A 10,765-nucleotide genomic window follows, 5' to 3' on the forward strand; every position below is an offset into this window, starting at 1 on the left:
TCAGAAATCTGCCTGCCTCTGCCTCCCAAGTGCTGGGATTAAAGGTGTGCGCCACCACTGCCTGGTCCCAACTCCCTTCTTGATCATGGTGTTTTCCTTCAAGCAGCAGAAATCCAAACTAAGAAATCTTTTTGTCTTTTTTTCCTTCAAGACAGGGTTTCTTTGTATATCCCTGAGATCCACTTGCCTCTGCCTCCTGAGTACTGGGATTGAAAAAGTATGCTACTATCACCTGACTGAAAGCAGCTTTCATTACACGTCTCCGCACACTGACTAAACATGATGGCACCCATCAGAATGGCAGGGTTTCAGAAGAAGATGGTGCTTAAGCCTTGAAAACACATGAGATCTGTGGAGACCTTTACTCTGTTCCCCAGACTATCACCATGTGTGTAGGAGGGATAGACAGCACTAAATGTTTATGGGTTAATTTTTTTCAAACACTGGTTTGCTTTTTTTCAAATACAGGAGTGGTGATGATGCCCAGGGCAGAGCAGTTGCCTAACATGTGTAAAGCCTTGGTATTTTCTCCCTAAACATTTCAAAACTCAATTTGGGGTGGAGGTGTTAAAGCACAGAGGCTCTCTATACCTCGTGCTGGGTAAGAGGCAGAAGAAAAGGAGCTCTCATGGGTAAGAAAAGAACAGGGCTGAAAACATTTCGGTAGTCTATAGTGAATTTGTTCAAAACTGACAAACAATGGAGCCAATGAAAGCGGCCTTCACTCACACTCACCACAGTAAAACCACTGGGCCTTACTGGGATGACACAGGGCCTCAAAATGTAACTGGGAAAAAAAAAAACAGATCCCAGAGCTGGTACTGGAGATTGGTCTACAGTTTGCTTGCTGGGCATGCATGAGTCTTGTGCTCACACTGCATCCACTGGTCATGGCGGTTGGTGCGCATTTTTTGTTTTTGTTTTTTTTCTTTTTTTTCAAGACAGGGTTTCTCTGTATAGCCTTGGCTGTCCTGGAACTCACTCTGTAGACCAGGCTGGCCTCGAACTCAGAAATCCACTTGTCTCTGCCTCCCAAGTGCTGGGATTAAAGGCATGCACCACGACCACCCGGTTGGTGCGCACTTTTTAACTCCAGCGCTCTGGAGGTGGAAGCAGGGAGATCGCAAGTCCAGTCATTCTCTGTACATATCAAATTTAAGGCCAGCCTAGGATACAGACTCTGTCTCAAAAGAGGAAAAACCCACCAAATTCTAAAGCTAAGTACAGCATTTGTATTTTCCATGACATTGTAAAAGGGCAGAACTAAGAGAGAACACTGGTTGCAGGAGCTGGGGACAGAACTAGCTACAAAGGTCTGTAATTTTCTTTTTTTTTTAATAAAACTATTCCACACTTTGGTTTTGGAAGTTGGTTCACAGATATATATTTGTACAAAATTCTTAAAAGTACATTTAAAGGAGTGAATTTAGTTGTAAAGAACTATGCCACAATAAACCTGAAGAAGAAAGAAACTACTAATACAGATTGAATATCCTTGCCTGAAAATGCTCAGAGCCAGAAGTACATCTGACTTGTTCAGAGTCTGTAGTATTTGCACAAACCCCTCCTTGTGTCCTGGGCCTAAGCTCAGGTCATCAGGCTGGCATAGCAAGTGCTCTCACCCAATGAGCCATCTCATGGGCTCCAATTCTGGCACACTTTAGTATTTCAGACTGAGATACTCAACTTGTACCAGTTTTCTCCCTGACAGACATGCCAAAACTAAAATAAAAACAAGTGATTTATATGATAACTGATAATTTACAAAATTATACTATTAGGTCCTTAGAAAGAATCAGTCTGAACACTATCTTAATCTATAAAGCAAACCCTAAAGTAAACCTAATCTGTTCCCTCTCCTACAAAAGAACTAGGAACTGTGTGGACAGGATGTCTGTGCAGACGCTGCAGACATTTAAACAGAGACCACGGCGCCCTTACCATCATGGTGTAATCAATCTGCGGTGCCATCTCTGCGTTGGTGCCGCCTTTCAGACGGAGCTCCGACGGGGAAGACGCAAACAGGACACAGGGCATTGAAACCTGCATCAAGAGGCACACACTCCTAAGGAAGAGGCAGAACAGCTTCACTGGACCGTCATTTGAGTCTCAGAACAGCTGCATCTTTAACTGCATGCAGTGTGACTTGAAGCTCAGACAACCGAAAGGTTAGAAAACACTGCAGTGGTCTGAAGGGTAAAATCCTGACTCTTATAGAAGTAGTTCTAAATAGAAAGAAAAAAGCAAACTGGGCTGAGGTAATAAGTCAATGGTAAATGGCTTCAGCCTCTCATTTGTAAGGCCCTGGTTGAGTATCCAACATCACCAAAAAAATTACATTAAATTAAAAATAAAAACGTGGCTGGGCAGTGGTGGCACATGCCTTTCATCCCGGCACCTGGGAGGCAGAGGAAGGTGGATCTGAGTTTGAGACCAACCTGATTTACAGTGTGAATTACAGGATAGCCCAAGCTACACAGAGAAACCCTGTATCAAAAACCAAACCAAAACAAAAAAGAATAAAACCTTCAAACTTTTTCTCAAAGTATTCTTGAAAGCAGCAGTTTATGAAAATGCATTTGGAACAGCCAAGACTAGAACTACCTGCCTTCGCATGCCTGGGCTGTTACGTTCCCATTCAAACATCAAGTCACAGCATTGCTCCTCCCATCACTGAATTCACAGGACTAGAAACAGAATGTTTAAAAAGGAGTTTTCTCCTTATAGTCAACATGAAGAATCACAAAACTTAGGCACAGAATGTGAAGCATTTTTAAAAATGAAGTATATGGTCAGATTTTTAAAATGAATTGCCCTTCTTCAAAATGACGCCAATCACATTAAACAAAGTTATTCACAAAGGTTGTCCCCTGACCATCACACACACTCCAAAGCATGAATGTTTATACATGTGTGTGTGCACATGCACACACACACACAAATACAAGAAATCATTTTTTTAAAAATGAGGAGGTATAGCAAGTGGTGGTGGTACACACCTTTAATTCCAGCATTTGGGAGGCAGAGACAGGGGGACCTCTGAGGGTTCAAGGCCAGCCTGGTCTACAGAGTGAGTTCCATTAAATTGCAGTTTTAAAGGGAACTAGAAATAGCACCTACAATCAATAGAAATTCCTTAACATTATACAACAGATACAAGTGTACTAAACTACAAAGTCTCTATTTCTGACTATTTGTCCATAGTATTAATAATTCTATTAAATCTTTTACTTGAAAGATCATTTTTAAAATCTCTATTCCTGATGAGCAGTTTCATTAATTCCCGTGAAGCCAAAGAATCTACATCTGAATCCAGGTCTGAATGGAGGTTTAAGTGAGACATACATACCCTGCTGTCTTGGTATCTGCTGTGTGGATTCCACCTCTGATCTTCTCGGGTGTAAAGGTTATCTCTGTTGAGCCAATCTCTGCTCCCTCCAGGTGCCCGCCACACAAATCACGAACCATTTCCAGTCCAGATAAATGTTGAGGCCTTCAGGTCATAAGACTGCATCAAAATGTGTGTGATCAGACTGCCTATATCCCATTCTACGACAGAGTTACAAAAGCAATGGCCAGAAAGCAAGTGTGAGGTCTTCAAACAGCAGAACTTAGTCTGGGGTTTTCACCTGGACTCACCGCTTAGAGGCCACTTCCTAAAGGTTTCCAAATTGGTTATTTAGGCTATGGTGGTGAACTGCTACAAGTTAGACATGTGCAGAAAAAAAAAAAAGGTAAACCAGAAGCTAGAGAGATGACTCAATGGGTAAGAGCACTGGCTGCTCTCCCAGAGGACTGGCTCCAAGTACCCACACAGCAGCTCACAACTGTCATTTCTGTTCCAGGGGATCAGACACCCTCATAAAGACATACATGCAGGCAAAACACCAATGTGCATTAAATACGTCTAAAACTACCTAAAAGCCACCAGTCTTGCTTGAATTTCACTCAATTAACCAACGCTAACGCGTGACACCAGTACTACCTGAATTGCCTACTTCTTCCATCCCTTAAGTCCCACGTTGAGGCCTCAACCCACACAATATGTGACCATTTAAATAGGCCCTTTAAAGGGACCATTAACTTAAGGGAGGCTATTAGGGTGTGCGGTAATACAATCTGACTGCCATTCTTATGAAAAGAGAAGAGTGAGATTAGAGGGATGGAGATGTAGTTCAGTGGGTAAGGGGCATGCACAGTATGGAGGAGGCCTTAGGTTTCATCTCCAGAACCACATAAACCGCATAAACTAGGCATGGTGGCACACAGCTGTAATTCTAGCATCTGAGAAGTGGAGACAGGAGAGTCAAAGTTCAAGGTTATTCTCCCTAGCTGAGGTGTTCGGGATTACCCTGGACTAGTTGATACCTTGCAATAACAGCAACAACAACAATAAACCTACCAGTGGCAAGACGCATGGACAAACTACCCCGATTCAACGCGTCCTAAGGACAACTTGCGGCCTGCCCTACGGACAGAAAAGGAGAGCAAAGGCCGCACTCTGAATGCTGCCCGGGCCTCCTCCGCCCCACAACCCGGACTCCATCTCCGGACTCCCAGGCCCCCTATACCCAAACCCCCCGCCCGGCCGCCCGGCCGCCCGAGGTACCTGAGGCCGGGCGTGCTGCGGCCGGCGCGGATCTTCTGCACGCGCAACGGGAGGCCCAAGAGGCAGCTCAGGGCGGTGGAGACCCTGAGGATCTGGCCGCCCTGCAGAGCACCGGGGTGAAGAAGAAAAAAAGAGGTTGAATGGAGGCCCAGCCGCCACAGCTCGCCCCGGCCCCAAGCAGCCCCACACTCACTCCTTCCATGATCCCGCCGTCCACCTCCACCCGTTGCCCCTCCATGGCGAGCGCCCCCGAGCCCGGCCGGCAGCGACCACGTCCCAGATGCAACGGGAAACAGACGAGGTACCGGCAAACCCGCAGGCCCCACACTGCGCTTCCGGGCCGGGCTCGCCGGAAGGAGAAAGAACTAGAGCCTCCCGGGAAACTGTTGCTGTGGGAACGAATTCCTCAGGGGACAGGGCCCGCAGCTCTACGCATGCGCCCCACCCAGCGCTCAAAGAGGCTGCGCGGGGCGTTGTCGGACTGTATTCTATCCAAACTAGCAGGGAACTAGGCCGGCCACAAGGGGGTGACACGGCAAAACCTTCAGGCTCCAGAAGCTCTTTCCCCAACAGGTACTCTCTTCAGTTATCCTTCCCAGTCATGTGTAGCTCTGCTTTGTCCCGCATCCTCCGGTACCTCAAAGACGGAGGAGTCTGAAATGTGTGATGAAACATGACTGTCGCCTAATCTCGATCCTGTACTAACACAGTATTTTGGAAGCACATAGGTTAGTTAAACCAATCTGGAATGCGCCCCAAGATACTATCAGGGAAGTACTCATAGTTTGAGATCTGGAATATTAGCTATGGTTGTATGGTTATTATTTGAAATGTTACCGTCAGAGCAGGCCTTAACAAACTAGGTTCAGCCAACACCTTCTCAGTAGCCATTCCAAGAAGTGAGAATTAATGAAAGGCAGAAGAGATCTGTTAAGTGTGGTCCCATTGGGAAGAGGAAAAAAAAAAGTCTATCTTAAAGGTCCTGATGTGAAGCTAGGGTTTAAGTAGAGGGCGACAGTGATGCACAAGTAAGTGGTCCAGGCCAAAACTGATCTGTTATTGACTCAATCTCTTCTGCAAAGTGGTCTAGCAGTCTTCAGAACTGTAAAATCTCTTCCTGGAAGACAAACTTGCCCTCTGGCTGGCTCAGGAATTCCAGCTTTTTCCTTGGCCTAGCATGAGACTGAGAGAAACTTCATTGTCTCATGGTCTGCTAAACCAAAGGGAGAGGCACAAGCCCCTTGTAGTATACAGAAGATAAATTAGAGGCCTAAGAGCCTAAAAAAAGGAGATTCCAGCGATATAATTTTACAGGCAGGGAGTAATGAGACATTGAAGCAAGGCTGCTGTGGGAATATACATGTGGTACTTTTTAAAAATTATTATTATGTGAATGGGCATATTGACTATGCATACATCTGTGCACAGGCCACAGAGGCCTGAAGAGGGCATCGAATTCCCTGTGACTGGAATTACAGAGGATTGTGAACCACCGAATAAGTGTTAAGAATCCGACGTGGGTCCTATGGAAAAGCAACCATCTTCCCTGTGGTACCTTGATTATCTATCATACATATTAGATTCCTATTGCATAAACATAGCAACCTCTGAAGAGAGCTTATCCTTTTTGTTTTTACTAATCACGGTGCTGGAGACTGATGCTGAAGTTTGATGCATGCCAAATCAACACTGTACCAAACAGCTACCGTCTCAGCCCCAGCTTTCGATTTCTAATGCCGAGCTCCTGCTGTTACTTCAGTGGTAGACAGAAGTGGACAAGATAGAAGTACGATGTAGAAAGTAGCTGAAAAGGTGTAGGCAATATTGAAACCAGCACTGCAGGAGTGAGTTAGGCTACAGAGACACACCGAACTGGGATTTCCCCAGGAATTCTTCTCAGGTTGGAAGAAGGAGAGAAAGAAAATGTGTCTTCACAAAAGTTTTTGGCTAAAGCAGAATTGTTCACAACAGTCCCAAAGCAGAAATAACACCTATGTCATTTAAAAAAAAAATAACAACAAAGCCCCATAAGATCACTGAAGTTAGAAGTTTCAGGTTATGAAATTGGAAATTCTCAAACCAAAGAACAGCAGGGAATCTCATTTTTATAGAAGTTACTGCATAGTTTAGAGAGCTCCTCCTCAAGTCAACAAGAAAAATCAACAAGAAGGCCCTGTGTGTAGCCTAGTTGGTAGAGTCTGCCTAGCAAGCTCAACGGGTCCCCAGTCTGTGTAGTTCTGGCCTGGAACTGGTAAATACTCCAAGCTCCTAGAGATCTATCTGCCTTTGTTGATTAAAGGAATGTGCCACTCACACCAACCCTGGCTATTGATTTTTCAAGTGCTTCCTTTATGCTTTTAATTGTTTCCTCTCTGTTGTGTGTATTCATTTTTCATTGTTTTCTTATTGATTCTTTATATTTGGGGACAGGGTTTTACATAGCTTCCCCCATCTTTGATTACATACCATTGTGGCCCAAAACCAAACCAAACCAAACCAAAACTAAACCAACATCAAACCAACAAACCAACCAAAAAGACCACCGAGACAGCTTATTGAGATCCTGTCTGAAAATAAAACTAGTAGATAGAGAAGCAGAAGGCTGGGAATGAGACTCAGTGGTCACGGTAGAGGGCTTGCTTGGCTCTAGGGTCATTTTACAGTCTCTGTCTCTGTCTCTGTCTCTGTCTCTTTCCTTCCCTTCTCCTTGGGTCCCTTCTTTTTTTCCTCTGGGTCCTTCCCTCCCTCTTAGTATTACTAACCAAAACACTGTTGGTTACTCAAGAATTGCTTCACTTGGGGGGCTGGAGAGATGGTTCAGTAGTTAAGAGCACTAACTGTTCTTCCAGAGGTCTTGAGTTCAATTCCCGAAACCATATGATGGCTCACAACCGTCTGTAATGGGATCTGATGCCCTCTTCTGGTGTGTCTGAAAAGAGAGGCAGTGTACTCACATAGATAAAATAAATAAATCTTAAAAAAAAAAAAAAAGAATTGCATCACTTGGCACTAATAGCGGTACCCCATTCAGATCTAGTGAATAGATTCCAAAACCCAGCTACAACCAAAGATAAGAATACAATCAGATTCTTGATATAAGATTATCAAGTCTATTCAATGCACCTGGGAGAAGGTTTTAAAAGTCAAGTTCTTTTGATCCTTACAATGTGGCGGTAGTGTTGAGACAGGGTTCCTCTAACAGCCCTGGCTATACTGGAATTAACTTTGTTTACCTGGCTGGCTTCAAATTCATAAAGATCCACCTTCCTGTGGGATCCAAGACTTTCATCACCACATCTGGCTATTGCAGATTTTCTGATAAAGACAATGATTTATATTTACTGCCTACAGTAGATGAATGTGTGTTACACAGACTGGCAAAAATAGTGCATCTGTGTGAAGGGTAAATAGCTTGTGAAAAACCTGAGATTGTTGTTTCACAACCACTGACTTTCCAGGGCTAAGGATTTCTATTGTTCCCTGTTTCCTTTTGGCTTGTTTCATTCTCTCTAATGCTTTAGACATTGTTGCAGATTTTTATTCTCTCTAAGAGGCAAGAACAATTGAATTTATTGGACATATATACAATGTATACATTTATATACCATCTATTAAAAAAAGTTCTAGTTCCCTCTCATTCTCTCCCTCTTGCTTTGTTTGTTTGCTTTGTTTTTGTTTTTGATTTTTGTTTCTTTAAGAACGAGTCTCACCACATAGCTCTGTGTGATTGGCCTTCCCAATTCACAATGATTTATCTCTACCTGCCCTACCCACGTGCACCCTCACAGGGCTGGGTTTCTAATGTTTCCTTTACCAGTTCCTCTTGAGCTCAATTTGACATTTCTTCAAGGGGCAAAGTAATTCAAGGTTGTAAGTTTGTGACACATCTCTTAAACAGGGCTGCTTCATCTAACCACATTCTCTAAGATTCAAAGACAAAGTGATAACATGTTTATTTTAGACATGAGAAGTCAATTTCGACAATCTCAAGGACACTACATGGGAAGACGAATTCCTAACCATGGAGAAGTGTTCCTGTATGGACTTATGAAAAAGTCGTGCTTCAGAGCCTTGCTACGGAATATAGAAACATCCTATTTTTCTGCCCTTATTGTAATTTCAACATGACATCAGAAAGAACAATTTGCTACTGACCCCTCAGGTCTTCAATTAGTTCTCCTTCTTGTGTGCCCTTAACATATTCCTTAAAAACAAAAACAAAAACAAGAACAAATTTATCTGTGTATATGTGCAACTGTGTGTATGTACAGCATGCATGCAGGTGCTCTGAGATGGCCAGAAGAGGGCTTCGGAGCCCTTAGAATTAGAGTTCTATGCTGGAAACTGAACCCATGTCTCTGCAGCTCCTAAACGTGATTCCTCTCCATTATCTGAACTAAAAAGATTGATTGTTGGTGCGCATATACTTAATACCCCCAAACTTGGATTTTTAAGCTGCCCTCCTCCCTAATTCTACCTTCTCCCTCCCTCAATTCCTTACACCTCCGGGGGGAGGGGGCTTCAGTCGGCCCCGCCCCACGCCCTGGTTGGCTGCCCGGTGGGAGGCTCGTTCCTTCTCTCCTATTGGCCGCTCAGGGAGGTGCGTCTCGCATCTTGGGATTGGTCGCCTGCAGGAGGCGTCTCTCCCAGCTGTGTTGCTGGTGGCTATTTCCGGAGTAAGATGGCTGCAGCGCGTGTGCTGAGGACCTGGAGCCGGAACGCTGTCAGATTGGTAAGCAGGGTTGGATGGGTCTAAGGTTGGGAAGGAGCGATTTAGTAGATGTTATCCGGAGTGGTGTGTTGCTTTCTTCTCCGAGTGCCTCGCGTCCTGTGAGCAAGTGATGGAAGGATGCATGCAAATCAGAAGGGCAGCGAAGGTGGCGCGCCAGTGAGGCTGGAAACTCACTCCTTTCCCGTCCTGGGGCGCGATTCTCTGGCGATTAGCTTTGAGTGACTAGCTTTTCTCCAAGAGGTACCCACATCCTGGCCTTTCACTTGCTTAACTTTGAGTACTTTCTAGATATCAGGCATTGTGATAGGCGCTGCAGACACAGAGATATGTCCCTTCGGAATTTGTTGAGTGCCCACTGCACGCCATACGCTGGCACTATTAACCTGACCTCAGACAATTTTTAGTGTGGAGGAAGAGAAAAGAAAAACCTCCAGCTTGGGATACACTCGGGGCTGCACTTCTCTCCTTGGTCCACATTATATGTCGTTCCAACTTTTTATTATCGAATTACCACCGCCATTTGCAGTTACCCCTCACTCACAGGCTTTTAGCAACAACTGGGGATGTGTCCCATTAAATATCCTGTTTCTTCCTAATTACATAACTTCTTGGATACCGACTTTACCCATTTCCCTAGATGTTCCTTTAGTGGTGGCCGCCTGATTTCTCAACCCTTTTCCCCAGCCTGCTGTGTGTAATGGGCACTGGGCATTATAATAAAGACAGCCACCATCCCGTTCCTCCTGAGATTGTAACCTAGTAAAGGAGAAGAGGAGGGAGGGAGGCAAGGGAAGACACAAAGCCACGGCTTTAGAGAGAGGTGCTATTATGGAACAAGTGCTCAGAGCTACCTTGACCCTTGGGGGTGGACACCTGTGGAGGAGTGGGGCACAGAGAGGAATTCCTGGGGGAGAGTGAGTAAGGAGACTGTAGAGAAGTAGGAAGGAGGCAGCAGACGAGTGCTCTTGTCAGCAGCACCTTACTAGGTATTATGGGCAACTCTTCTGAGAGCTCTCCCTCTTGGCTTCTGAGACACTCGCGTCTGACTCTGACGCCTTCAGCTGCTTGATTCCACTGCCCTCTGTTTCTTTCCAGCTTCTAAATACCACACAAAGACTTCCATCAACAGTGTTCCCATAGGCTCTCGACAGACCTGCAAACCTCCTATGACCTTTTCCACCTTTTGATGTGTGTGGATACACAGACAGAATAGTGTGACAGGTGCCCACAGTGTTTAGTATAGTGACATGCTGGACAGGTTTATAGTATAAGAGCGAGCATATAGCTTACATGGGCAATAAGTTAAGCCATTTGGTTTGTGTGACCATAAGGTGAGCACATAGACTAAATAATCTAATAGTGAATGGATTTCACACAGACCTGTCATTAAGTGATGTGTAACTACTTTAAAAAAAAAAAAAAAA

General features: G+C 44.7%; 2 protein-coding genes across 3 annotated transcripts in view; one reads left to right on the forward strand and one right to left on the reverse strand.

Annotated features, from left to right (window-relative positions):
- Rtca (RNA 3'-terminal phosphate cyclase) overlaps positions 1-5,028 on the reverse strand; it is a 22,844-nt gene extending 17,816 nt beyond the window's left edge. Inside the window, exons 1-4 of one of the 2 annotated variants that reach the window (XM_031375265.1) lie at positions 4,803-5,028; positions 4,610-4,710; positions 3,350-3,493; positions 1,942-2,065 (exon numbers count right to left, since the gene is read on the reverse strand). In XM_031375265.1, the coding sequence (XP_031231125.1) occupies positions 1,942-2,065; positions 3,350-3,493; positions 4,610-4,710; positions 4,803-4,847 (414 nt within the window). In that variant the 5' untranslated portion in view covers positions 4,848-5,028. Of the gene's footprint in view, positions 1-1,941; positions 2,066-3,349; positions 3,509-4,609; positions 4,711-4,802 lie in introns of those variants that run through there. The other variant, XM_031375266.1, reaches the window with a different exon arrangement.
- A 4,200-nt stretch (positions 5,029-9,228) lies between these two features.
- Dbt (dihydrolipoamide branched chain transacylase E2) overlaps positions 9,229-10,765 on the forward strand; it is a 38,489-nt gene continuing 36,952 nt past the window's right edge. The window contains exon 1 of the mRNA XM_031375264.1: positions 9,229-9,341. Coding sequence (XP_031231124.1) covers positions 9,291-9,341 — 51 coding nt within the window. The 5' untranslated portion in view covers positions 9,229-9,290. The remainder of the gene's footprint in view (positions 9,342-10,765) is intronic.

The sequence above is a fragment of the Mastomys coucha genome, unplaced genomic scaffold, assembly GCF_008632895.1.
Source record: "Mastomys coucha isolate ucsf_1 unplaced genomic scaffold, UCSF_Mcou_1 pScaffold16, whole genome shotgun sequence".
Classification (NCBI taxonomy): domain Eukaryota; kingdom Metazoa; phylum Chordata; class Mammalia; order Rodentia; family Muridae; genus Mastomys; species Mastomys coucha.